The sequence below is a fragment of the Xiphophorus hellerii genome, chromosome 19, assembly GCF_003331165.1.
Source record: "Xiphophorus hellerii strain 12219 chromosome 19, Xiphophorus_hellerii-4.1, whole genome shotgun sequence".
Lineage (NCBI taxonomy): Eukaryota > Metazoa > Chordata > Actinopteri > Cyprinodontiformes > Poeciliidae > Xiphophorus > Xiphophorus hellerii.
The window spans coordinates 5,728,074-5,755,855 of record NC_045690.1 but is presented as its reverse complement, the minus strand read 5'-3'; the positions used below and the strand labels follow the sequence as shown (position 1 = coordinate 5,755,855).

The 27,782-nt window shown below is 41.1% G+C and overlaps 5 protein-coding genes across 5 annotated transcripts; all 5 read left to right on the top strand.

Moving 5' to 3' along the window:
- The first annotated feature begins 1,317 nt into the window (after positions 1-1,317).
- Positions 1,318-3,689, top strand: LOC116708688 (uncharacterized). The gene is made up of 2 exons (XM_032546631.1): positions 1,318-1,800; positions 1,892-3,689. The coding sequence occupies exons 1-2, from the start codon at positions 1,680-1,682 to the stop codon at positions 3,412-3,414; spliced, it is 1,644 nt and encodes a 547-aa protein (XP_032402522.1). The 5' UTR covers positions 1,318-1,679; the 3' UTR covers positions 3,415-3,689.
- Positions 3,690-5,234: 1,545 nt separating this feature from the next.
- Positions 5,235-7,603, top strand: LOC116708640 (uncharacterized). Its single transcript, XM_032546568.1, has 2 exons — positions 5,235-5,714; positions 5,806-7,603. Exons 1-2 carry the CDS (start codon positions 5,594-5,596, stop codon positions 7,326-7,328), a joined length of 1,644 nt encoding a protein of 547 aa, XP_032402459.1. The 5' UTR covers positions 5,235-5,593; the 3' UTR covers positions 7,329-7,603.
- Positions 7,604-9,147: 1,544 nt separating this feature from the next.
- On the top strand, positions 9,148-14,396 carry LOC116709219 (uncharacterized). The gene is made up of 5 exons (XM_032547633.1): positions 9,148-9,627; positions 9,719-10,788; positions 10,960-11,013; positions 13,415-13,550; positions 13,642-14,396. Exons 1-5 carry the CDS (start codon positions 9,507-9,509, stop codon positions 14,394-14,396), a joined length of 2,136 nt encoding a protein of 711 aa, XP_032403524.1. The 5' UTR covers positions 9,148-9,506.
- Positions 14,397-18,807: 4,411 nt separating this feature from the next.
- On the top strand, positions 18,808-22,609 carry LOC116709218 (uncharacterized). Its single transcript, XM_032547632.1, has 4 exons — positions 18,808-19,019; positions 19,111-20,180; positions 20,352-20,405; positions 22,583-22,609. Exons 1-4 carry the CDS (start codon positions 18,899-18,901, stop codon positions 22,607-22,609), a joined length of 1,272 nt encoding a protein of 423 aa, XP_032403523.1. The 5' UTR covers positions 18,808-18,898.
- A 149-nt stretch (positions 22,610-22,758) lies between these two features.
- LOC116708723 (uncharacterized) lies at positions 22,759-24,993 on the top strand. The gene is made up of 2 exons (XM_032546695.1): positions 22,759-22,949; positions 23,041-24,993. Exons 1-2 carry the CDS (start codon positions 22,829-22,831, stop codon positions 24,564-24,566), a joined length of 1,647 nt encoding a protein of 548 aa, XP_032402586.1. The 5' UTR covers positions 22,759-22,828; the 3' UTR covers positions 24,567-24,993.
- The last annotated feature ends 2,789 nt before the right edge of the window (positions 24,994-27,782 follow it).

Here is a 27,782-nt window from a genome sequence, read left to right as displayed (position 1 = left end):
CAAAAGGGCGAAGTGTCAGGTCAACCATCGATGCAGGATGCGTGTCCTGAGGCCGAAACATCATCAGTGACCCCTCACACCCCCACCATGGACTGTTCTCCCTGCTGTCCTCTGGAAAGAGGTTCCGCAGCATCCGGTGCAGGTCCACCTGGTTCCGTAACAGCTTTTTCCCACTTGCCATCAGACTGCTGAACTCTTAACTGGACTGCACTCAAAAACTGGTCTCCACTTTATACCTTGCACATGTACAGAGCTAAATAACTTCTATTTTACTGTCAGTCCTGCACTTTATATTTTATATTTAGATTTATATTCATATTTTATACTGTATTTTATTTTATTCTGGAGTAACCTCACAATATTGGAACGTCAAACATTGACCCTGTGCATGCAAAATGACAATAAAGTCAGTCTAAGTCTAAGTCTAAGGAACAATTGTGCAACTGTGAGATGCGTTGAGGCCATTACCAGGGTAATTATAAGGTAATGGCCTATTTACAGAACAAAAGCGCCTGCTAGCTAAAATCCTTCAGGTCAGTCGACCCGTCTCTGGGCTCCAAAGGTAGAAATGTTAAATGATTTCTCTGGTACTTCCAGTTTAATGATGTAACATTAAACTTGGAGCGGTTTCGTCGGTTTTGGGGAGAAATTGGCTTAAAGTTTGTCTTGGTTAACATAACTAATGAATCATGTTGTGGCTTTAAAAACAATTAATTTGATGAGTTTGATCAGTATTATAACAAAAAGAAACTATAACATACACAAGAACTATTTTACAATATAACACCTATATCAAATTAGCTTGTTTGTAAGCTATGTTGCTATCAGTAGCCTAGCATAACAGCCATTAGCTCTGGTTATGCTAACAACTGACACTGAAATTAAACCAGTTCAAACTTGTAATGAAAGTTAATCCACCAAAACTGTAAAGTGTCTTCTACTTTACATACTTTCTGTAGAATATATTAGTTAGCTGTACGATACTATGAGCATGTAGGATTGAAAACAAGCTAGGCTATGTTGTTTACTAAATAGAGTAATAGACCAATTTGGTCAGGCCTCAAACTGGTTTGTCTTGGCAGCCATTTTGACAGATTTAATGAATGTTTTGGCTTTGAAAGAAGCTTACTTGTGTTTTTTCTTTAAACCTCAAATGTTTTGAAATAATTTATAAATGCAACATCTCTATGTTGTTTACTAAATAGAGTAAACAACATAGAGATCTAAAGTAGAAATGGACACAGGGCATTTTTCAAAAAACTAAAAGACAAAAAAGTTTTAAAAGTTTCTGCAGGCGTGTTTTTAAATTAAATATTAAATATTGAACTTGATTAATTTACTAAATTAAGAGGAAGCATGTTTTAGCCAAAATTGCACCACATACCAACAGTTTTTGTTTTCTATCTGCTGGGTTTTTGACCTCCCCCCTGAAGTCCCTAAAGAGGGTCAAACGACCCTGATACCAAACTAACGACTCTGATGGCTCAAATTAGGATCCCTTCTTCAATTGTAAATGTGGCCGTTGACCGTCAGGCCAGAAGGTAGGAGTGGAAAATCATACAAAAAGTGTAAACAGAAGAGATCTGGAAGACTTTGCACATGTAAATTTGCATGCAGCCTTTTGTGCTGTGGAGTATAAATAAGGGACTGCTTCACCTATTTAGTTCACAAGAAACAAAATGCAGACGAGGTGCACCACTCAGAAGGCATTGGAACTGATTCAGAGCAGTGCCAGCCCTTGGGATTCAGATGGAGAAGACATAGACCTTCAACCGGATTCGGACTCTGAGCTGTCTTCAGGTTAGATTTCTCAACCTACCTATTTTATTTTCCTGACTGTTTTTTATTTAGAACCAAACAAAAAGTTAATTTGAAATTGTTTATCTTGCAGATGAGGAGACTCTCCCTCCACCACAAAAGAGAGCTAGTTTGGGGAGTGAGCCGTCACAGACCGCGAAAGATGGCACAGTGTGGCGTGAAGAACAAGTGGGGACACATCTCGATTTCACTCCAATAGAACCGTACGCCACAGATGGAGAGCCAAGCGCTGAGGCCAGACGAAGTATCCAGAGTCGCCTTCAGAGCTTCCTCTGTTTTATCACTCTTGACATGCTTCGTAGCATTCAAGAATGGACAACTCAACATGCACGTCAGGAGCAGCAGGATTGGTTCATGGATCTCCCGGAACTAATGGCATTTATTTCCGTCGTCATCTTGCGGGGGGTGAACAAGGTTCCATCGCTATGTGACAGCTGGTCAGCAAACCTGGGAAACCCAAGGATCATTGCAACTATGGCCCGAAGCCGCTTCCAAAACATCATGCGACACCTACGCTTTGATGACATGCTTACACGCAGTGAGCGAGCGGAGACCGATAAGTTTGCTGCAATCTCCGATGTTTGGGGATCGTTTGTCACCAACTGCATCGCATCCTACAACCCCGGTCGACACATCACTATTGATGCACAGCTTTATCCATCAAAGGCTCGCTGCTGTTTCCTGCAATACATTGCAACAAAACCGGACAAGTTTGGCATCAAGTTTTGGGTGGCTTGCGACTTGAAATCACAGTACATCTGTAATGCCTTCCCATATCTTGGCAAGGACCCCAATCGTCCCAGCGGGGAGAGACTGTCCGAAACTGTAGTGATGAGGCTGATGGAACCGTTCATGGACAAGGGCAGAACTGTAACCACGGACAATTTCTTTACATCACTGTCACTTGCACAACGACTGCTTAGCCGGAAAACCACTATCCTCGGCACAGTCAACGAGAGAAGCCGGGAAATTCCTCAATCCGCTAGGCAGATGGATCGCACTGAATTCACCACTCAGGTGTTTTCAACCACTGGTGCCACGCTGACGGTGTATGCGCCCAAAAGGAAGAAGGCCGTTTACGTTCTCAGCAGCATGCACAGCGTGGTTGAGACTGAGGATACCACCAAAAGGAAGCCAAACACGGTCACGGATTACAACAAAACAAAGTGCGGTGTGGATGTGATGGACCAAATGGTGCGGGAGTACAGCGTGCGTGCAGGAACACGGAGATGGCCAGTTGCGGTGTTCTACAACATGATTGACATGGCAGCACTGAATGCACATGTGCTTTATCAGGCATGCATTGGGGTGCAGGAGAGACGGGTGGACTTCCTGGTGGAGCTCGCAAAAGAGTTGGCTAACTCTCATGTGAGTGAGAAGAAGGCGCACAAGGAGAAACTGCTTCGGCAACAACCTGCCACACCCAGCCCAGGCAAAAGGGCGAAGTGTCAGGTCAACCATCGATGCAAGACCAATAATGCGACTGTGAGATGCGTTAACTGCTACAAATACACATGTGGCAAATGCACCAGGGTCATACCCTGGCAGTGCCAGGTATGTTCCGACAGTGCAGACAGACTGCTGAATGAGTGCTGAAATGCCACTCACACAAGGACATGCCACTCAGCCCCCCACTGTGCCTAGTGTAAATATGTGTGGAATTGTTTTATTTCTTGTATTTTTCGTATCGTTTTTAATGACAAAAATAAAAAGCATTTAAACAAATAAAAGTTGTTCTTTTGTATATTTCTCATGCTGGAATTTCAGTCCTCTTGACTTAGACACAAATACTTCTGGTCATTGCTCACAGCTGTACCTGGCTGTAAAATTTCTAATTCTCCATTTAAAATATTATAATTAATTCATTGTGCTTTTTTGCTCAAATAAAATATAATATATATAATCTTTATATTATAAAATACAATATACTGAATAGAACTAACTAGACAGTTAGTTGGGAGTTAAGCTTTCCCCCTTCCTTTGATGCGCCAGTAATGGCCTTATTTACAGAACAAAAGCGCCTGCTAGCTAAAATCCCTCAGGTCAGTCGACCCGTCTCTGGGCTCCAAAGGTAGAAATGTTAAAAAACACAAGTAAGCTTCTTTCAAAGCCAAAACATTCATTAAATCTGTCAAAATGGCTGCCAAGACAAACCAGTTTGAGGCCGACCAAATTGGTCTATTACTCTATTTAGTAAACAACATAGCCTAGCTTGTTTTCAATCCTACATGCTCATAGTATCGTACAGCTAGCTAATATATTCTACAGAAAGTATGTAAAGCAGAAGACACTTTACAGTTTTGGTGGATTAACTTTCATAACAAGCTTATGGTTTGAACTGGTTTATTTACAGTGTCAGTTGTTAGCATGACCAGAGCTAATGGCTGTTATGCTAGGCTACTGATAGCAACGTAGCTTACAAACAAGCTCATTTGATATAGGTGTTATATTGTAAAATAGTTCTTTTGTATGTTATAGTTTCTTTTTGTTATAATACTGATCAAACTAATCAAATTAATTGTTTTTAAAGCCAAAACATGATTCATTAGTTAGGCCATTACCAGGATAATTATAAGGTAATGGCCTTATTTACAGAACAAAAGCGACTGCTAGCTAAAATCCTTCAGGTCAGTCGACCCGTCTCTGGGCTCCAAAGGTAGAAATGTTAAATGACCTTTCTCTGGTACTTCCAGTTTAATGATGTAACATTAAACTTGGAGCGGTTTCGTCGGTTTTGGGGAGAAATTGGCTTAAAGTTTGTCTTGGTTAACATAACTAATGAATCATGTTGTGGCTTTAAAAACAATTAATTTGATGAGTTTGATCAGTATTATAACAAAAAGAAACTATAACATACACAAGAACTATTTTACAATATAACACCTATATCAAATTAGCTTGTTTGTAAGCTATGTTGCTATCAGTAGCCTAGCATAACAGCCATTAGCTCTGGTTATGTTAACAACTGACACTGAAATTAAACCAGTTCAAACTTGTAATGAAAGTTAATCCACCAAAACTGTAAAGTGTCTTCTACTTTACATACATTCTGTAGAATATATTAGTTAGCTGTACGATACTATGAGCATGTAGGATTGAAAACAAGCTAGGCTATGTTGTTTACTAAATAGAGTAATAGACCAATTTGGTCAGGCCTCAAACTGGTTTGTCTTGGCAGCCATTTTGACAGATTTAATGAATGTTTTGGCTTTGAAAGAAGCTTACTTGTGTTTTTTCTTTAAACCTCAAATGTTTTGAAATAATTTATAAATGCAACATCTCTATGTTGTTTACTAAATAGAGTAAACAACATAGAGATCTAAAGTAGAAATGGACACAGGGCATTTTTCAAAAAACTAAAAGACAAAAAAGTTTTAAAAGTTTCTGCAGGCGTGTTTTTAAATTAAATATTAAATATTGAACTTGATTAATTTACTAAATTAAGAGGAAGCATGTTTTAGCCAAAATTGCACCACATACCAACAGTTTTTGTTTTCTATCTGCTGGGTTTTTGACCTCCCCCCTGAAGTCCCTAAAGAGGGTCAAACGACCCTGATACCAAACTAACGACTCTGATGGCTCAAATTAGGATCCCTTCTTCAATTGTAAATGTGGCCGTTGACCGTCAGGCCAGAAGGTAGGAGTGGAAAATCATACAAAAAGTGTAAACAGAAGAGATCTGGAAGACTTTGCACATGTAAATTTGCATGCAGCCTTTTGTGCTGTGGAGTATAAATAAGGGACTGCTTCACCTATTTAGTTCACAAGAAACAAAATGCAGACGAGGTGCACCACTCAGAAGGCATTGGAACTGATTCAGAGCAGTGCCAGCCCTTGGGATTCAGATGGAGAAGACATAGACCTTCAACCGGATTCGGACTCTGAGCTGTCTTCAGGTTAGATTTCTCAACCTACCTATTTTATTTTCCTGACTATTTTTTATTTAGAACCAAACAAAAAGTTAATTTGAAATTGTTTATCTTGCAGATGAGGAGACTCTCCCTCCACCACAAAAGAGAGCTCGTTTGGGGAGTGAGCCGTCACAGACCGCGAAAGATGGCACAGTGTGGCGTGAAGAACAAGTGGGGACACATCTCGATTTCACTCCAATAGAACCGTACGCCACAGATGGAGAGCCAAGCGCTGAGGCCAGACGAAGTATCCAGAGTCGCCTTCAGAGCTTCCTCTGTTTTATCACTCTTGACATGCTTCGTAGCATTCAAGAATGGACAACTCAACATGCACGTCAGGAGCAGCAGGATTGGTTCATGGATCTCCCGGAACTAATGGCATTTATTTCCGTCGTCATCTTGCGGGGGGTGAACAAGGTTCCATCGCTATGTGACAGCTGGTCAGCAAACCTGGGAAACCCAAGGATCATTGCAACTATGGCCCGAAGCCGCTTCCAAAACATCATGCGACACCTACGCTTTGATGACATGCTTACACGCAGTGAGCGAGCGGAGACCGATAAGTTTGCTGCAATCTCCGATGTTTGGGGATCGTTTGTCACCAACTGCATCGCATCCTACAACCCCGGTCGACACATCACTATTGATGCACAGCTTTATCCATCAAAGACTCGCTGCTGTTTCCTGCAATACATTGCAACAAAACCGGACAAGTTTGGCATCAAGTTTTGGGTGGCTTGCGACTTGAAATCACAGTACATCTGTAATGCCTTCCCATATCTTGGCAAGGACCCCAATCGTCCCAGCGGGGAGAGACTGTCCGAAACTGTAGTGATGAGGCTGATGGAACCGTTCATGGACAAGGGCAGAACTGTAACCACGGACAATTTCTTTACATCACTGTCACTTGCACAACGACTGCTTAGCCGGAAAACCACTATCCTCGGCACAGTCAACGAGAGAAGCCGGGAAATTCCTCAATCCGCTAGGCAGATGGATCGCACTGAATTCACCACTCAGGTGTTTTCAACCACTGGTGCCACGCTGACGGTGTATGCGCCCAAAAGGAAGAAGGCCGTTTACGTTCTCAGCAGCATGCACAGCGTGGTTGAGACTGAGGATACCACCAAAAGGAAGCCAAACACGGTCACGGATTACAACAAAACAAAGTGCGGTGTGGATGTGATGGACCAAATGGTGCGGGAGTACAGCGTGCGTGCAGGAACACGGAGATGGCCAGTTGCGGTGTTCTACAACATGATTGACATGGCAGCACTGAATGCACATGTGCTTTATCAGGCATGCATTGGGGTGCAGGAGAGACGGGTGGACTTCCTGGTGGAGCTCGCAAAAGAGTTGGCTAACTCTCATGTGAGTGAGAAGAAGGCGCACAAGGAGAAACTGCTTCGGCAACAACCTGCCACACCCAGCCCAGGCAAAAGGGCGAAGTGTCAGGTCAACCATCGATGCAAGACCAATAATGCGACTGTGAGATGCGTTAACTGCTACAAATACACATGTGGCAAATGCACCAGGGTCATACCCTGGCAGTGCCAGGTATGTTCCGACAGTGCAGACAGACTGCTGAATGAGTGCTGAAATGCCACTCACACAAGGACATGCCACTCAGCCCCCCACTGTGCCTAGTGTAAATATGTGTGGAATTGTTTTATTTCTTGTATTTTTCGTATCGTTTTTAATGACAAAAATAAAAAGCATTTAAACAAATAAAAGTTGTTCTTTTGTATATTTCTCATGCTGGAATTTCAGTCCTCTTGACTTAGACACAAATACTTCTGGTCATTGCTCACAGCTGTACCTGGCTGTAAAATTTCTAATTCTCCATTTAAAATATTATAATTAATTCATTGTGCTTTTTTGCTCAAATAAAATATAATATATATAATCTTTATATTATAAAATACAATATACTGAATAGAACTAACTAGACAGTTAGTTGGGAGTTAAGCTTTCCCCCTTCCTTTGATGCGCCAGTAATGGCCTTATTTACAGAACAAAAGCGCCTGCTAGCTAAAATCCCTCAGGTCAGTCGACCCGTCTCTGGGCTCCAAAGGTAGAAATGTTAAAAAACACAAGTAAGCTTCTTTCAAAGCCAAAACATTCATTAAATCTGTCAAAATGGCTGCCAAGACAAACCAGTTTGAGGCCGACCAAATTGGTCTATTACTCTATTTAGTAAACAACATAGCCTAGCTTGTTTTCAATCCTACATGCTCATAGTATCGTACAGCTAGCTAATATATTCTACAGAATGTATGTAAAGCAGAAGACACTTTACAGTTTTGGTGGATTAACTTTCATAACAAGCTTATGGTTTGAACTGGTTTATTTACAGTGTCAGTTGTTAGCATGACCAGAGCTAATGGCTGTTATGCTAGGCTACTGATAGCAACGTAGCTTACAAACAAGCTCATTTGATATAGGTGTTATATTGTAAAATAGTTCTTTTGTATGTTATAGTTTCTTTTTGTTATAATACTGATCAAACTAATCAAATTAATTGTTTTTAAAGCCAAAACATGATTCATTAGTTAGGCCATTACCAGGATAATTATAAGGTAATGGCCTTATTTACAGAACAAAAGCGACTGCTAGCTAAAATCCTTCAGGTCAGTCGACCCGTCTCTGGGCTCCAAAGGTAGAAATGTTAAATGACCTTTCTCTGGTACTTCCAGTTTAATGATGTAACATTAAACTTGGAGCGGTTTCGTCGGTTTTGGGGAGAAATTGGCTTAAAGTTTGTCTTGGTTAACATAACTAATGAATCATGTTGTGGCTTTAAAAACAATTAATTTGATGAGTTTGATCAGTATTATAACAAAAAGAAACTATAACATACACAAGAACTATTTTACAATATAACACCTATATCAAATTAGCTTGTTTGTAAGCTATGTTGCTATCAGTAGCCTAGCATAACAGCCATTAGCTCTGGTTATGTTAACAACTGACACTGAAATTAAACCAGTTCAAACTTGTAATGAAAGTTAATCCACCAAAACTGTAAAGTGTCTTCTACTTTACATACATTCTGTAGAATATATTAGTTAGCTGTACGATACTATGAGCATGTAGGATTGAAAACAAGCTAGGCTATGTTGTTTACTAAATAGAGTAATAGACCAATTTGGTCGGCCTCAAACTGGTTTGTCTTGGCAGCCATTTTGACAGATTTAATGAATGTTTTGGCTTTGAAAGAAGCTTACTTGTGTTTTTTCTTTAAACCTCAAATGTTTTGAAATAATTTATAAATGCAACATCTCTATGTTGTTTACTAAATAGAGTAAACAACATAGAGATCTAAAGTAGAAATGGACACAGGGCATTTTTCAAAAAACTAAAAGACAAAAAAGTTTTAAAAGTTTCTGCAGGCGTGTTTTTAAATTAAATATTAAATATTGAACTTGATTAATTTACTAAATTAAGAGGAAGCATGTTTTAGCCAAAATTGCACCACATACCAACAGTTTTTGTTTTCTATCTGCTGGGTTTTTGACCTCCCCCCTGAAGTCCCTAAAGAGGGTCAAACGACCCTGATACCAAACTAACGACTCTGATGGCTCAAATTAGGATCCCTTCTTCAATTGTAAATGTGGCCGTTGACCGTCAGGCCAGAAGGTAGGAGTGGAAAATCATACAAAAAGTGTAAACAGAAGAGATCTGGAAGACTTTGCACATGTAAATTTGCATGCAGCCTTTTGTGCTGTGGAGTATAAATAAGGGACTGCTTCACCTATTTAGTTCACAAGAAACAAAATGCAGACGAGGTGCACCACTCAGAAGGCATTGGAACTGATTCAGAGCAGTGCCAGCCCTTGGGATTCAGATGGAGAAGACATAGACCTTCAACCGGATTCGGACTCTGAGCTGTCTTCAGGTTAGATTTCTCAACCTACCTATTTTATTTTCCTGACTGTTTTTTATTTAGAACCAAACAAAAAGTTAATTTGAAATTGTTTATCTTGCAGATGAGGAGACTCTCCCTCCACCACAAAAGAGAGCTCGTTTGGGGAGTGAGCCGTCACAGACCGCGAAAGATGGCACAGTGTGGCGTGAAGAACAAGTGGGGACACATCTCGATTTCACTCCAATAGAACCGTACGCCACAGATGGAGAGCCAAGCGCTGAGGCCAGACGAAGTATCCAGAGTCGCCTTCAGAGCTTCCTCTGTTTTATCACTCTTGACATGCTTCGTAGCATTCAAGAATGGACAACTCAACATGCACGTCAGGAGCAGCAGGATTGGTTCATGGATCTCCCGGAACTAATGGCATTTATTTCCGTCGTCATCTTGCGGGGGGTGAACAAGGTTCCATCGCTATGTGACAGCTGGTCAGCAAACCTGGGAAACCCAAGGATCATTGCAACTATGGCCCGAAGCCGCTTCCAAAACATCATGCGACACCTACGCTTTGATGACATGCTTACACGCAGTGAGCGAGCGGAGACCGATAAGTTTGCTGCAATCTCCGATGTTTGGGGATCGTTTGTCACCAACTGCATCGCATCCTACAACCCCGGTCGACACATCACTATTGATGCACAGCTTTATCCATCAAAGACTCGCTGCTGTTTCCTGCAATACATTGCAACAAAACCGGACAAGTTTGGCATCAAGTTTTGGGTGGCTTGCGACTTGAAATCACAGTACATCTGTAATGCCTTCCCATATCTTGGCAAGGACCCCAATCGTCCCAGCGGGGAGAGACTGTCTGAAACTGTAGTGATGAGGCTGATGGAACCGTTCATGGACAAGGGCAGAACTGTAACCACGGACAATTTCTTTACATCACTGTCACTTGCACAACGACTGCTTAGCCGGAAAACCACTATCCTCGGCACAGTCAACGAGAGAAGCCGGGAAATTCCTCAATCCGCTAGGCAGATGGATCGCACTGAATTCACCACTCAGGTGTTTTCAACCACTGGTGCCACGCTGACGGTGTATGCGCCCAAAAGGAAGAAGGCTGTTTACGTTCTCAGCAGCATGCACAGCGTGGTTGAGACTGAGGATACCACCAAAAGGAAGCCAAACACGGTCACACAATACAACAAAACAAAGTGCGGTGTGGATGTGATGGACCAAATGGTGCGGGAGTACAGCGTGCGTGCAGGAACACGGAGATGGCCAGTTGCGGTGTTCTACAACATGATTGACATGGCAGCACTGAATGCACATGTGCTTTATCAGGCATGCATTGGGGTGCAGGAGAGACGGGTGGACTTCCTGGTGGAGCTCGCAAAAGAGTTGGCTAACTCTCATGTGAGTGAGAAGAAGGCGCACAAGGAGAAACTGCTTCGGCAACAACCTGCCACACCCAGCCCAGGCAAAAGGGCGAAGTGTCAGGTCAACCATCGATGCAAGACCAATAATGCGACTGTGAGATGCGTTAACTGCTACAAATACACATGTGGCAAATGCACCAGGGTCATACCCTGGCAGTGCCAGGTATGTTCCGACAGTGCAGACAGACTGCTGAATGAGTGCTGAAATGCCACTCACACAAGGACATGCCACTCAGCCCCCCACTGTGCCTAGTGTAAATATGTGTGGAATTGTTTTATTTCTTGTATTTTTCGTATCGTTTTTAATGACAAAAATAAAAAGCATTTAAACAAATAAAAGTTGTTCTTTTGTATATTTCTCATGCTGGAATTTCAGTCCTCTTGACTTAGACACAAATACTTCTGGTCATTGCTCACAGCTGTACCTGGCTGTAAAATTTCTAATTCTCCATTTAAAATATTATAATTAATTCATTGTGCTTTTTTGCTCAAATAAAATTAAGCTAAATATAATATATATAATCTTTATATTATAAAATACAATATACTGAATAGAACTAACTAGACAGTTAGTTGGGAGTTAAGCTTTCCCCCTTCCTTTGGTGCGCCAGTAATGGCCTTATTTACAGAACAAAAGCGCCTGCTAGCTAAAATCCTTCAGGTCAGTCGACCCGTCTCTGGGCTCCAAAGGTAGAAATGTTAAAAAACACAAGTAAGCTTCTTTCAAAGCCAAAACATTCATTAAATCTGTCAAAATGGCTGCCAAGACAAACCAGTTTGAGGCCGACCAAATTGGTCTATTACTCTATTTAGTAAACAACATAGCCTAGCTTGTTTTCAATCCTACATGCTCACAGTATCGTACAGCTAGCTAATATATTCTACAGAAAGTATGTAAAGTAGAAGACACTTTAAAGTTTTGGTGGATTAACTTTCATTACAAGCTTATGGTTTGAACTGGTTTATTTACAGTGTCAGTTGTTAGCATGACCAGAGCTAATGGCTGTTATGCTAGGCTACTGACAGCAACGTAGCTTACAAACAAGCTAATTTGATATAGGTGTTATATTGTAAAATAGTTCTTGTGTATTTTATAGTTTCTTTTTGTTATAATACTGATCAAACTAATCAAATTAATTGTTTTTAAAGCCAAAACATGATTCATTAGTTAGGCCATTACCAGGGTAATTATAAGGTAATGGCCTTATTTACAGAACAAAAGCGACTGCTAGCTAAAATCCTTCAGGTCAGTCGACCCGTCTCTGGGCTCCAAAGGTAGAAATGTTAAATGACCTTTCTCTGGTACTTCCAGTTTAATGATGTAACATTAAACTTGGAGCGGTTTCGTCGGTTTTGGGGAGAAATTGGCTTAAAGTTTGTCTTGGTTAACATAACTAATGAATCATGTTGTGGCTTTAAAAACAATTAATTTGATGAGTTTGATCAGTATTATAACAAAAAGAAACTATAACATACACAAGAACTATTTTACAATATAACACCTATATCAAATTAGCTTGTTTGTAAGCTATGTTGCTATCAGTAGCCTAGCATAACAGCCATTAGCTCTGGTTATGCTAACAACTGACACTGAAATTAAACCAGTTCAAACTTGTAATGAAAGTTAATCCACCAAAACTGTAAAGTGTCTTCTACTTTACATACATTCTGTAGAATATATTAGTTAGCTGTACGATACTGTGAGCATGTAGGGTTGAAAACAAGCTAGGCTATGTTGTTTACTAAATAGAGTAATAGACCAATTTGGTCAGCCTCAAACTGGTTTGTCTTGGCAGCCATTTTGACAGATTTAATGAATGTTTTGGCTTTGAAAGAAGCTTACTTGTGTTTTTTCTTTAAACCTCAAATGTTTTGAAATAATTTATAAATGCAACATCTCTATGTTGTTTACTAAATAGAGTAAACAACATAGAGATCTAAAGTAGAAATGGACACAGGGCATTTTTCAAAAAACTAAAAGACAAAAAAGTTTTAAAAGTTTCTGCAGGCGTGTTTTTAAATTAAATATTAAATATTGAACTTGATTAATTTACTAAATTAAGAGGAAGCATGTTTTAGCCAAAATTGCACCACATACCAACAGTTTTTGTTTTCTATCTGCTGGGTTTTTGACCTCCCCCCTGAAGTCCCTAAAGAGGGTCAAACGACCCTGATACCAAACTAACGACTCTGATGGCTCAAATTAGGATCCCTTCTTCAATTGTAAATGTGGCCGTTGACCGTCAGGCCAGAAGGTAGGAGTGGAAAATCATACAAAAAGTGTAAACAGAAGAGATCTGGAAGACTTTGCACATGTAAATTTGCATGCAGCCTTTTGTGCTGTGGAGTATAAATAAGGGACTGCTTCACCTATTTAGTTCACAAGAAACAAAATGCAGACGAGGTGCACCACTCAGGAGGCATTGGAACTGATTCAGAGCAGTGCCAGCCCTTGGGATTCAGATGGAGAAGACATAGACCTTCAACCGGATTCGGACTCTGAGCTGTCTTCAGGTTAGATTTCTCAACCTACCTATTTTATTTTCCTGACTGTTTTTTATTTAGAACCAAACAAAAAGTTAATTTGAAATTGTTTATCTTGCAGATGAGGAGACTCTCCCTCCACCACAAAAGAGAGCTCATTTGGGGAGTGAGCCGTCACAGACCGCGAAAGATGGCACAGTGTGGCGTGAAGAACAAGTGGGGACACATCTCGATTTCACTCCAATAGAACCGTACGCCACAGATGGAGAGCCAAGCGCTGAGGCCAGACGAAGTATCCAGAGTCGCCTTCAGAGCTTCCTCTGTTTTATCACTCTTGACATGCTTCGTAGCATTCAAGAATGGACAACTCAACATGCACGTCAGGAGCAGCAGGATTGGTTCATGGATCTCCCGGAACTAATGGCATTTATTTCCGTCGTCATCTTGCGGGGGGTGAACAAGGTTCCATCGCTATGTGACAGCTGGTCAGCAAACCTGGGAAACCCAAGGATCATTGCAACTATGGCCCGAAGCCGCTTCCAAAACATAATGCGACACCTACGCTTTGATGACATGCTTACACGCAGTGAGCGAGCGGAGACCGATAAGTTTGCTGCAATCTCCGATGTTTGGGGATCGTTTGTCACCAACTGCATCGCATCCTACAACCCTGGTCGACACATCACTATTGATGCACAGCTTTATCCATCAAAGGCTCGCTGCTGTTTCCTGCAATACATTGCAACAAAACCGGACAAGTTTGGCATCAAGTTTTGGGTGGCTTGCGACTTGAAATCACAGTACATCTGTAATGCCTTCCCATATCTTGGCAAGGACCCCAATCGTCCCAGCGGGGAGAGACTGTCCGAACTGTAGTGATGAGGCTGATGGAACCGTTCATGGACAAGGGCAGAACTGTAACCACGGACAATTTCTTTACATCACTGTCACTTGCACAACGACTGCTTAGCCGGAAAACCACTATCCTCGGCACAGTCAACGAGAGAAGCCGGGAAATTCCTCAATCCGCTAGGCAGATGGATCGCACTGAATTCACCACTCAGGTGTTTTCAATCACTGGTGCCACGCTGACGGTGTATGCGCCCAAAAGGAAGAAGGCTGTTTACGTTCTCAGCAGCATGCACAGCGTGGTTGAGACTGAGGATACCACCAAAAGGAAGCCAAACACGGTCACGGATTACAACAAAACAAAGTGCGGTGTGGATGTGATGGACCAAATGGTGCGGGAGTACAGCGTGCGTGCAGGAACACGGAGATGGCCAGTTGCGGTGTTCTACAACATGATTGACATGGCAGCACTGAATGCACATGTGCTTTATCAGGCATGCATTGGGGTGCAGGAGAGACGGGTGGACTTCCTGGTGGAGCTCGCAAAAGAGTTGGCTAACTCTCATGTGAGTGAGAAGAAGGCGCACAAGGAGAAACTGCTTCGGCAACAACCTGCCACACCCAGCCCAGGCAAAAGGGCGAAGTGTCAGGTCAACCATCGATGCAAGACCAATAATGCGACTGTGAGATGCGTTAACTGCTACAAATACACATGTGGCAAATGCACCAGGGTCATTCCCTGGCAGTGCCAGGTATGTTCCGACAGTGCAGACAGACTGCTGAATGAGTGCTGAAATGCCACTCACACAAGGACATGCCACTCAGCCCCCCACTGTGCCTAGTGTAAATATGTGTGGAATTGTTTTATTTCTTGTATTTTTCGTATCGTTTTTAATGACAAAAATAAAAAGCATTTAAACAAATAACAGTTGTTCTTTTGTATATTTCTCATGCTGGAATTTCAGTCCTCTTGACTTAGACACAAATACTTCTGGTCATTGCTCACAGCTGTACCTGGCTGTAAAATTTCTAATTCTCCATTTAAAATATTATAATTAATTCATTGTGCTTTTTTGCTCAAATAAAATATAATATATATAATCTTTATATTATAAAATACAATATACTGAATAGAACTAACTAGACAGTTAGTTGGGAGTTAAGCTTTCCCCCTTCCTTTGGTGCGCCAGTAATGGCCTTATTTACAGAACAAAAGCGCCTGCTAGCTAAAATCCCTCAGGTCAGTCGACCCGTCTCTGGGCTCCAAAGGTAGAAATGTTAAAAAACACAAGTAAGCTTCTTTCAAAGCCAAAACATTCATTAAATCTGTCAAAATGGCTGCCAAGACAAACCAGTTTGAGGCCGACCAAATTGGTCTATTACTCTATTTAGTAAACAACATAGCCTAGCTTGTTTTCAATCCTACATGCTCACAGTATCGTACAGCTAGCTAATATATTCTACAGAAAGTATGTAAAGTAGAAGACACTTTACAGTTTTGGTGGATTAACTTTCATTACAAGCTTATGGTTTGAACTGGTTTATTTTCAGTGTCAGTTGTTAGCATGACCAGAGCTAATGGCTGTTATGCTAGGCTACTGATAGCAACGTAGCTTACAAACAAGCTAATTTGATATAGGTGTTATATTGTAAAATAGTTCTTGTGTATTTTATAGTTTCTTTTTGTTATAATACTGATCAAACTAATCAAATTAATTGTTTTTAAAGCCACAACATGATTCATTAGTTATGTTAACCAAGACAAACTTTAAGTGAATTTCTCCCCAAAACCGACGAAACCGCTCCAAGTTTAATGTTACAACATTAACAGCATCTGTAGTTATTTAATGTGTTTAAATTTTCTGTGAATCAAAAAAATCAGTCTATATTATAGTTTGTTTTAAAAATAAACATGTTAGCTTAGCTTAGTAATAACTAAAAAGCATCATGATCAACATGGAGTTTGTATGATCTCTTAAGGAGTACCAGGGTTTTCGACCTCTCCCCTGACGTACCGAAACAGGGTCGAAAGACCCTGAGTCCAAACTGACGACTCTGATGGCTCAAATTAGGATCCCTTCTTCAATTGTAAATGTGGCCGTTGACCGTCAGGCCAGAAGGTAGGAGTGTGAATAGTCCATGTTGGGGGTGGGTATCTATGATACCTACAGGAGATCAGATCTCCTGTAGGTAATGCTCTTCAGTTTAGTTTTGAAGCATACATGAAGTGTTTTTGGAGAGATGTGACCTTTTGCAGCTAATCCATGATGTTGTGCTGCATTATCCAGGTCATTTTGCCAAATGTACATAGAGTTTGCAAAACATACAATCTGTTTCAAGAAATATGCAAAGGTTTTTCTAAAAGAAATTAGTAATGTTTTTCTTTTAAATAAAGCTAAGTGGGTTTAAAATGACAGTTTAGAAATAAACTAACCAAATTAATTGTGTTGACCCACCTCAAAAAATCATGCAAAAAGTGTAAGCAAAAAGCTGGGAGACTTTGCACATGCAAATTTGCATGCAGCCTTTTGTGCTGTGGAGGATAAATAGGTGACTGCTTCACCTATTTAGTTCACAAGAACTAATGGCATTTATTTCAGTCATAATCTTGCAGGGGGTGACCAAGGTTCCATCACTATGTGACAGCTGGTCAGCAAACCTGGCAAACATGATTGACATGGCAGCACTGAATGCACATGTGCTTTATCAGGCATGCATTGGGGTGCAGGAGAGACGGGTGGACTTCCTGGTTGAGCTTGCAAAAGAGTTCGGTAACTCTCATGTGAGTGAGAAGAAGGCACACAAGGAGAAACTGCTTCGGCAACAACCTTCCACACCCAGCCCAGGCAAAAGGGCGAAGTGTCAGGTCAACCATCGATGCAGGATGCGTGTCCTGAGGCCGAAACATCATCAGTGACCCCTCACACCCCCACCATGGACTGTTCTCCCTGCTGTCCCTCTGGAAAGAGGTTCCGCAGCACCCGGTGCAGGTCCACCTGGTTCCGTAACAGCTTTTTCCCACTTGCCATCAGACTGCTGAACTCTTAACTGGACTGCACTCAAAAACTGGTCTCCACTTTATACCTTGCACATGTACAGAGCTAAATAACTTCTATTTTACTGTCAGTCCTGCACTTTATATTTTATATTTAGATTTATATTCATATTTTATACTGTATTTTATTTTATTCTGGAGTAACCTCACAATATTGGAACGTCAAACATTGACCCTGTGCATGCAAAATGACAATAAAGTCAGTAGTCTAAGTCTAAGGAACAATTGTGCAACTGTGAGATGCGTTGAGGCCATTACCAGGGTAATTATAAGGTAATGGCCTATTTACAGAACAAAAGCGCCTGCTAGCTAAAATCCTTCAGGTCAGTCGACCCGTCTCTGGGCTCCAAAGGTAGAAATGTTAAATGTTAAATGATTTCTCTGGTACTTCCAGTTTAATGATGTAACATTAAACTTGGAGCGGTTTCGTCGGTTTTGGGGAGAAATTGGCTTAAAGTTTGTCTTGGTTAACATAACTAATGAATCATGTTGTGGCTTTAAAAACAATTAATTTGATGAGTTTGATCAGTATTATAACAAAAAGAAACTATAAAATACACAAGAACTATTTTACAATATAACACCTATATCAAATTAGCTTGTTTGTAAGCTATGTTGCTATCAGTAGCCTAGCATAACAGCCATTAGCTCTGGTCATGCTAACAACTGACACTGAAATTAAACCAGTTCAAACTTGTAATGAAAGTTAATCCACCAAAACTGTAAAGTGTCTTCTACTTTACATACTTTCTGTAGAATATATTAGCTAGCTGTACGATACTGTGAGCATGTAGGATTGAAAACAAGCTAGGCTATGTTGTTTACTAAATAGAGTAATAGACCAATTTGGTCGGCCTCAAACTGGTTTGTCTTGGCAGCCATTTTGACAGATTTAATGAATGTTTTGGCTTTGAAAGAAGCTTACTTGTGTTTTTTCTTTAAACCTCAAATGTTTTGAAATAATTTATAAATGCAACATCTCTATGTTGTTTACTAAATAGAGTAAACAACATAGAGATCTAAAGTAGAAATGGACACAGGGCATTTTTCAAAAAACTAAAAGACAAAAAAGTCTTAAAAGTTTCTGCAGGCGTGTTTTTAAATTAAATATTAAATATTGAACTTGATTAATTTACTAAATTAAGAGGAAGCATGTTTTAGAAAAATTGCACCACATACCAACAGTTTTTGTTTTCTATCTGCTGGGTTTTTGACCTCCCCCCTGAAGACCCGAAAGAGGGTCAAAAGACCCTGATACCAAACTAACGACTCTGATGGCTCAAATTAGGATCCATTCTTCAATTGTAAATGTGGCCGTTGACCGTCAGGCCAGAAGGTAGGAGTGGAAAATCATACAAAAAGTGTAAGCAAAAGAGATCTGGAAGACTTTGCACATGCAAATTTGCATGCAGCCTTTTGTGCTGTGGAGTATAAATAAGGGACTGCTTCACCTATTTAGTTCACAAGAAACAAAATGCAGACGAGGTGCACCACTCAGAAGGCATTGGAGCTGATTCAGAGCAGTGCCAGCCCTTGTGATTCAGATGGAGAAGACATAGACCTTCAACCGGATTCGGACTCTGAGCTGTCTTCAGGTTAGATTTCTCAACCTACCTATTTTATTTTCCTGACTATTTTTTATTTAGAACCAAACAAAAAGTTAATTTGAAATTGTTTATCTTGCAGATGAGGAGACTCTCCCTCCACCACAAAAGAGAGCTCGTTTGGGGAGTGAGCCGTCACAGACCGCGAAAGATGGCACAGTGTGGCGTGAAGAACAAGTGGGGACACATCTCGATTTCACTCCAATAGAACCGTACGCCACAGATGGAGAGCCAAGCGCTGAGGCCAGACGAAGTATCCAGAGTCGCCTTCAGAGCTTCCTCTGTTTTATCACTCTTGACATGCTTCGTAGCATTCAAGAATGGACAACTCAACATGCACGTCAGGAGCAGCAGGATTGGTTCATGGATCTCCCGGAACTAATGGCATTTATTTCCGTCGTCATCTTGCGGGGGGTGAACAAGGTTCCATCGCTATGTGACAGCTGGTCAGCAAACCTGGGAAACCCAAGGATCATTGCAACTATGGCCCGAAGCCGCTTCCAAAACATCATGCGACACCTACGCTTTGATGACATGCTTACACGCAGTGAGCGAGCGGAGACCGATAAGTTTGCTGCAATCTCCGATGTTTGGGGATCGTTTGTCACGAACTGCATCGCATCCTACAACCCCGGTCGACACATCACTATTGATGCACAGCTTTATCCATCAAAGGCTCGCTGCTGTTTCCTGCAATACATTGCAACAAAACCGGACAAGTTTGGCATCAAGTTTTGGGTGGCTTGCGACTTGAAATCACAGTACATCTGTAATGCCTTCCCATATCTTGGCAAGGACCCCAATCGTCCCAGCGGGGAGAGACTGTCCGAAACTGTAGTGATGAGGCTGATGGAACCGTTCATGGACAAGGGCAGAACTGTAACCACGGACAATTTCTTTACATCACTGTCACTTGCACAACGACTGCTTAGCCGGAAAACCACTATCCTCGGCACAGTCAACGAGAGAAGCCGGGAAATTCCTCAATCCGCTAGGCAGATGGATCGCACTGAATTCACCACTCAGGTGTTTTCAATCACTGGTGCCACGCTGACGGTGTATGCGCCCAAAAGGAAGAAGGCTGTTTACGTTCTCAGCAGCATGCACAGCGTGGTTGAGACTGAGGATACCACCAAAAGGAAGCCAAACACGGTCACGGATTACAACAAAACAAAGTGCGGTGTGGATGTGATGGACCAAATGGTGCGGGAGTACAGCGTGCGTGCAGGAACACGGAGATGGCCAGTTGCGGTGTTCTACAACATGATTGACATGGCAGCACTGAATGCACATGTGCTTTATCAGGCATGCATTGGGGTGCAGGAGAGACGGGTGGACTTCCTGGTGGAGCTCGCAAAAGAGTTGGCTAACTCTCATGTGAGTGAGAAGAAGGCGCACAAGGAGAAACTGCTTCGGCAACAACCTGCCACACCCAGCCCAGGCAAAAGGGCGAAGTGTCAGGTCAACCATCGATGCAAGACCAATAATGCGACTGTGAGATGCGTTAACTGCTACAAATACACATGTGGCAAATGCACCAGGGTCATACCCTGGCAGTGCCAGGTATGTTCCGACAGTGCAGACAGACTGCTGAATGAGTGCTGAAATGCCACTCACACAAGGACATGCCACTCAGCCCCCCACTGTGCCTAGTGTAAATATGTGTGGAATTGTTTTATTTCTTGTATTTTTCGTATCGTTTTTAATGACAAAAATAAAAAGCATTTAAACAAATAAAAGTTGTTCTTTTGTATATTTCTCATGCTGGAATTTCAGTCCTCTTGACTTAGACACAAATACTTCTGGTCATTGCTCACAGCTGTACCTGGCTGTAAAATTTCTAATTCTCCATTTAAAATATTATAATTAATTCATTGTGCTTTTTTGCTCAAATAAAATTAAGCTAAATATAATATATATAATCTTTATATTATAAAATACAATATACTGAATAGAACTAACTAGACAGTTAGTTGGGAGTTAAGCTTTCCCCCTTCCTTTGATGCGCCAGTAATGGCCTTATTTACAGAACAAAAGCGCCTGCTAGCTAAAATCCCTCAGGTCAGTCGACCTGTCTCTGGGCTCCAAAGGTAGAAATGTTAAAAAACACAAGTAAGCTTCTTTCAAAGCCAAAACATTCATTAAATCTGTCAAAATGGCTGCCAAGACAAACCAGTTTGAGGCCGACCAAATTGGTCTATTACTCTATTTAGTAAACAACATAGCCTAGCTTGTTTTCAATCCTACATGCTCACAGTATCGTACAGCTAGCTAATATATTCTACAGAAAGTATGTAAAGTAGAAGACACTTTACAGTTTTGGTGGATTAACTTTCATTACAAGCTTATGGTTTGAACTGGTTTATTTACAGTGTCAGTTGTTAGCATGACCAGAGCTAATGGCTGTTATGCTAGGCTACTGACAGCAACGTAGCTTACAAACAAGCTAATTTGATATAGGTGTTATATTGTAAAATAGTTCTTGTGTATTTTATAGTTTCTTTTTGTTATAATACTGATCAAACTAATCAAATTAATTGTTTTTAAAGCCAAAACATGATTCATTAGTTAGGCCATTACCAGGGTAATTATAAGGTAATGGCCTTATTTACAGAACAAAAGCGACTGCTAGCTAAAATCCTTCAGGTCAGTCGACCCGTCTCTGGGCTCCAAAGGTAGAAATGTTAAATGTTAAATGACCTTTCTCTGGTACTTCCAGTTTAATGATGTAACATTAAACTTGGAGCGGTTTCGTCGGTTTTGGGGAGAAATTGGCTTAAAGTTTGTCTTGGTTAACATAACTAATGAATCATGTTGTGGCTTTAAAAACAATTAATTTGATGAGTTTGATCAGTATTATAACAAAAAGAAACTATAACATACACAAGAACTATTTTACAATATAACACCTATATCAAATTAGCTTGTTTGTAAGCTATGTTGCTATCAGTAGCCTAGCATAACAGCCATTAGCTGTGGTTATGCTAACAACTGACACTGAAATTAAACCAGTTCAAACTTGTAATGAAAGTTAATCCACCAAAACTGTAAAGTGTCTTCTACTTTACATACATTCTGTAGAATATATTAGTTAGCTGTACGATACTGTGAGCATGTAGGATTGAAAACAAGCTAGGCTATGTTGTTTACTAAATAGAGTAATAGACCAATTTGGTCGGCCTCAAACTGGTTTGTCTTGGCAGCCATTTTGACAGATTTAATGAATGTTTTGGCTTTGAAAGAAGCTTACTTGTGTTTTTTCTTTAAACCTCAAATGTTTTGAAATAATTTATAAATGCAACATCTCTATGTTGTTTACTAAATAGAGTAAACAACATAGAGATCTAAAGTAGAAATGGACACAGGGCATTTTTCAAAAAACTAAAAGACAAAAAAGTTTTAAAAGTTTCTGCAGGCGTGTTTTTAAATTAAATATTAAATATTGAACTTGATTAATTTACTAAATTAAGAGGAAGCATGTTTTAGCCAAAATTGCACCACATACCAACAGTTTTTGTTTTCTATCTGCTGGGTTTTTGACCTCCCCCCTGAAGACCCGAAAGAGGGTCAAACGACCCTGATACCAAACTGACGACTCTGATGGCTCAAATTAGGATCCCTTCTTCAATTGTAAATGTGGCCGTTGACCGTCAGGCCAGAAGGTAGGAGTGGAAAATCATACAAAAAGTGTAAGCAAAAGAGATCTGGAAGACTTTGCACATGTAAATTTGCATGCAGCCTTTTGTGCTGTGGAGTATAAATAAGGGACTGCTTCACCTATTTAGTTCACAAGAAACAAAATGCAGACGAGGTGCACCACTCAGAAGGCATTGGAACTGATTCAGAGCAGTGCCAGCCCTTGGGATTCAGATGGAGAAGACATAGACCTTCAACCGGATTCGGACTCTGAGCTGTCTTCAGGTTAGATTTCTCAACCTACCTATTTTATTTTCCTGACTGTTTTTTATTTAGAACCAAACAAAAAGTTAATTTGAAATTGTTTATCTTGCAGATGAGGAGACTCTCCCTCCACCACAAAAGAGAGCTCGTTTGGGGAGTGAGCCGTCACAGACCGCGAAAGATGGCACAGTGTGGCGTGAAGAACAAGTGGGGACACGTCTCGATTTCACTCCAATAGAACCGTACGCCACAGATGGAGAGCCAAGCGCTGAGGCCAGACGAAGTATCCAGAGTCGCCTTCAGAGCTTCCTCTGTTTTATCACTCTTGACATGCTTCGTAGCATTCAAGAATGGACAACTCAACATGCACGTCACACGGAGCAGCTGGATTGGTTCATGGATCTCCCGGAACTAATGGCATTTATTTCCGTCGTCATCTTGCGGGGGGTGAACAAGGTTCCATCGCTATGTGACAGCTGGTCAGCAAACCTGGGAAACCCAAGGATCATTGCAACTATGGCCCGAAGCCGCTTCCAAAACATCATGCGACACCTACGCTTTGATGACATGCTTACACGCAGTGAGCGAGCGGAGACCGATAAGTTTGCTGCAATCTCCGATGTTTGGGGATCGTTTGTCACCAACTGCATCGCATCCTACAACCCCGGTCGACACATCACTATTGATGCACAGCTTTATCCATCAAAGGCTCGCTGCTGTTTCCTGCAATACATTGCAACAAAACCGGACAAGTTTGGCATCAAGTTTTGGGTGGCTTGCGACTTGAAATCACAGTACATCTGTAATGCCTTCCCATATCTTGGCAAGGACCCCAATCGTCCCAGCGGGGAGAGACTGTCCGAAACTGTAGTGATGAGGCTGATGGAACCGTTCATGGACAAGGGCAGAACTGTAACCACGGACAATTTCTTTACATCACTGTCACTTGCACAACGACTGCTTAGCCGGAAAACCACTATCCTCGGCACAGTCAACGAGAGAAGCCGGGAAATTCCTCAATCCGCTAGGCAGATGGATCGCACTGAATTCACCACTCAGGTGTTTTCAACCACTGGTGCCACGCTGACGGTGTATGCGCCCAAAAGGAAGAAGGCCGTTTACGTTCTTAGCAGCATGCACAGCGTGGTTGAGACTGAGGATACCACCAAAAGGAAGCCAAACACGGTCACGCAATACAACAAAACAAAGTGCGGTGTGGATGTGATGGACCAAATGGTGCGGGAGTACAGCGTGCGTGCAGGAACACGGAGATGGCCAGTTGCGGTGTTCTACAACATGATTGACATGGCAGCACTGAATGCACATGTGCTTTATCAGGCATGCATTGGGGTGCAGGAGAGACGGGTGGACTTCCTGGTGGAGCTCGCAAAAGAGTTGGCTAACTCTCATGTGAGTGAGAAGAAGGCGCACAAGGAGAAACTGCTTCGGCAACAACCTGCCACACCCAGCCCAGGCAAAAGGGCGAAGTGTCAGGTCAACCATCGATGCAAGACCAATAATGCGACTGTGAGATGCGTTAACTGCTACAAATACACATGTGGCAAATGCACCAGGGTCATACCCTGGCAGTGCCAGGTATGTTCCGACAGTGCAGACAGACTGCTGAATGAGTGCTGAAATGCCAGTCACACAAGGACATGCCACTCAGCCCCCCACTGTGCCTAGTGTAAATATGTGTGGAATTGTTTTATTTCTTGTATTTTTCGTATCGTTTTTAATGACAAAAATAAAAAGCATTTAAACAAATAAAAGTTGTTCTTTTGTATATTTCTCATGCTGGAATTTCAGTCCTCTTGACTTAGACACAAATACTTCTGGTCATTGCTCACAGCTGTACCTGGCTGTAAAATTTCTAATTCTCCATTTAAAATATTATAATTAATTCATTGTGCTTTTTTGCTCAAATAAAATTAAGCTAAATATAATATATATAATCTTTATATTATAAAATACAATATACTGAATAGAACTAACTAGACAGTTAGTTGGGAGTTAAGCTTTCCCCCTTCCTTTGATGCGCCAGTAATGGCCTTATTTACAGAACAAAAGCGCCTGCTAGCTAAAATCCCTCAGGTCAGTCGACCCGTCTCTGGGCTCCAAAGGTAGAAATGTTAAAAAACACAAGTAAGCTTCTTTCAAAGCCAAAACATTCATTAAATCTGTCAAAATGGCTGCCAAGACAAACCAGTTTGAGGCCGACCAAATTGGTCTATTACTCTATTTAGTAAACAACATAGCCTAGCTTGTTTTCAATCCTACATGCTCACAGTATCGTACAGCTAACTAATATATTCTACAGAAAGTATGTAAAGTAGAAGACACTTTAAAGTTTTGGTGGATTAACTTTCATTACAAGTTTATGGTTTGAACTGGTTTATTTACAGTGTCAGTTGTTAGCATGACCAGAGCTAATGGCTGTTATGCTAGGCTACTGACAGCAACGTAGCTTACAAACAAGCTAATTTGATATAGGTGTTATATTGTAAAATAGTTCTTGTGTATTTTATAGTTTCTTTTTGTTATAATACTGATCAAACTAATCAAATTAATTGTTTTTAAAGCCAAAACATGATTCATTAGTTAGGCCATTACCAGGGTAATTATAAGGTAATGGCCTTATTTACAGAACAAAAGCGACTGCTAGCTAAAATCCTTCAGGTCAGTCGACCCGTCTCTGGGCTCCAAAGGTAGAAATGTTAAATGTTAAATGATTTCTCTGGTACTTCCAGTTTAATGATGTAACATTAAACATGGAGCGGTTTCGTCGGTTTTGGGGAGAAATTGGCTTAAAGTTTGTCTTGGTTAACATAACTAATGAATCATGTTGTGGCTTTAAAAACAATTAATTTGATGAGTTTGATCAGTATTATAACAAAAAGAAACTATAACATACACAAGAACTATTTTACAATATAACACCTATATCAAATTAGCTTGTTTGTAAGCTATGTTGCTATCAGTAGCCTAGCATAACAGCCATTAGCTGTGGTTATGCTAACAACTGACACTGAAATTAAACCAGTTCAAACTTGTAATGAAAGTTAATCCACCAAAACTGTAAAGTGTCTTCTACTTTACATACTTTCTGTAGAATATATTAGTTAGCTGTACGATACTGTGAGCATGTAGGATTGAAAACAAGCTAGGCTATGTTGTTTACTAAATAGAGTAATAGACCAATTTGGTCGGCCTCAAACTGGTTTGTCTTGGCAGCCATTTTGACAGATTTAATGAATGTTTTGGCTTTGAAAGAAGCTTACTTGTGTTTTTTCTTTAAACCTCAAATGTTTTGAAATAATTTATAAATGCAACATCTCTATGTTGTTTACTAAATAGAGTAAACAACATAGAGATCTAAAGTAGAAATGGACACAGGGCATTTTTCAAAAAACTAAAAGACAAAAAGTTTTAAAAGTTTCTGCAGGCGTGTTTTTAAATTAAATATTAAATATTGAACTTGATTAATTTACTAAATTAAGAGGAAGCATGTTTTAGCCAAAATTGCACCACATACCAACAGTTTTTGTTTTCTATCTGCTGGGTTTTTGACCTCCCCCCTGAAGACCCGAAAGAGGGTCAAACGACCCTGATACCAAACTGACGACTCTGATGGCTCAAATTAGGATCCCTTCTTCAATTGTAAATGTGGCCGTTGACCGTCAGGCCAGAAGGTAGGAGTGGAAAATCATACAAAAAGTGTAAGCAAAAGAGATCTGGAAGACTTTGCACATGTAAATTTGCATGCAGCCTTTTGTGCTGTGGAGTATAAATAAGGGACTGCTTCACCTATTTAGTTCACAAGAAACAAAATGCAGACGAGGTGCACCACTCAGAAGGCATTGGAACTGATTCAGAGCAGTGCCAGCCCTTGGGATTCAGATGGAGAAGACATAGACCTTCAACCGGATTCGGACTCTGAGCTGTCTTCAGGTTAGATTTCTCAACCTACCTATTTTATTTTCCTGACTGTTTTTTATTTAGAACCAAACAAAACGTTAATTTGAAATTGTTTATCTTGCAGATGAGGAGACTCTCCCTCCACCACAAAAGAGAGCTCGTTTGGGGAGTGAGCCGTCACAGACCGCGAAAGATGGCACAGTGTGGCGTGAAGAACAAGTGGGGACACATCTCGATTTCACTCCAATAGAACCGTACGCCACAGATGGAGAGCCAAGCGCTGAGGCCAGACGAAGTATCCAGAGTCGCCTTCAGAGCTTCCTCTGTTTTATCACTCTTGACATGCTTCGTAGCATTCAAGAATGGACAACTCAACATGCACGTCAGGAGCAGCAGGATTGGTTCATGGATCTCCCGGAACTAATGGCATTTATTTCCGTCGTCATCTTGCGGGGGGTGAACAAGGTTCCATCGCTATGTGACAGCTGGTCAGCAAACCTGGGAAACCCAAGGATCATTGCAACTATGGCCCGAAGCCGCTTCCAAAACATCATGCGACACCTACGCTTTGATGACATGCTTACACGCAGTGAGCGAGCGGAGACCGATAAGTTTGCTGCAATCTCCGATGTTTGGGGATCGTTTGTCACCAACTGCATCGCATCCTACAACCCTGGTCGACACATCACTATTGATGCACAGCTTTATCCATCAAAGACTCGCTGCTGTTTCCTGCAATACATTGCAACAAAACCGGACAAGTTTGGCATCAAGTTTTGGGTGGCTTGCGACTTGAAATCACAGTACATCTGTAATGCCTTCCCATATCTTGGCAAGGACCCCAATCGTCCCAGCGGGGAGAGACTGTCCGAAACTGTAGTGATGAGGCTGATGGAACCGTTCATGGACAAGGGCAGAACTGTAACCACGGACAAT

What these genes read in the sequence shown, in the direction of transcription:
- LOC116709219 (XM_032547633.1), top strand. Translation starts at nt 9,507, where the DNA reads ATGCAGACGAGGTGCACCACTCAGAAGGCATTGGAACTGATTCAGAGC. An exon ending in CCAAAAGGAAGCCAAACACG is followed by an intron (nt 10,789 to 10,959) that starts GTCACACAATAC and finishes ATTGGGGTGCAG; the next exon opens with GAGAGACGGGTGGACTTCCT. An exon ending in AAGAGTTGGCTAACTCTCAT is followed by an intron (nt 11,014 to 13,414) that starts GTGAGTGAGAAG and finishes TCACCTATTTAG; the next exon opens with TTCACAAGAAACAAAATGCA.
- LOC116708723 (XM_032546695.1), top strand. Translation starts at nt 22,829, where the DNA reads ATGCAGACGAGGTGCACCACTCAGAAGGCATTGGAACTGATTCAGAGC. An exon ending in GGACTCTGAGCTGTCTTCAG is followed by an intron (nt 22,950 to 23,040) that starts GTTAGATTTCTC and finishes TTTATCTTGCAG; the next exon opens with ATGAGGAGACTCTCCCTCCA.
- LOC116708640 (XM_032546568.1), top strand. Translation starts at nt 5,594, where the DNA reads ATGCAGACGAGGTGCACCACTCAGAAGGCATTGGAACTGATTCAGAGC. An exon ending in GGACTCTGAGCTGTCTTCAG is followed by an intron (nt 5,715 to 5,805) that starts GTTAGATTTCTC and finishes TTTATCTTGCAG; the next exon opens with ATGAGGAGACTCTCCCTCCA.
- LOC116708688 (XM_032546631.1), top strand. Translation starts at nt 1,680, where the DNA reads ATGCAGACGAGGTGCACCACTCAGAAGGCATTGGAACTGATTCAGAGC. An exon ending in GGACTCTGAGCTGTCTTCAG is followed by an intron (nt 1,801 to 1,891) that starts GTTAGATTTCTC and finishes TTTATCTTGCAG; the next exon opens with ATGAGGAGACTCTCCCTCCA.
- LOC116709218 (XM_032547632.1), top strand. Translation starts at nt 18,899, where the DNA reads ATGCAGACGAGGTGCACCACTCAGAAGGCATTGGAGCTGATTCAGAGC. An exon ending in GGACTCTGAGCTGTCTTCAG is followed by an intron (nt 19,020 to 19,110) that starts GTTAGATTTCTC and finishes TTTATCTTGCAG; the next exon opens with ATGAGGAGACTCTCCCTCCA. An exon ending in CCAAAAGGAAGCCAAACACG is followed by an intron (nt 20,181 to 20,351) that starts GTCACGGATTAC and finishes ATTGGGGTGCAG; the next exon opens with GAGAGACGGGTGGACTTCCT.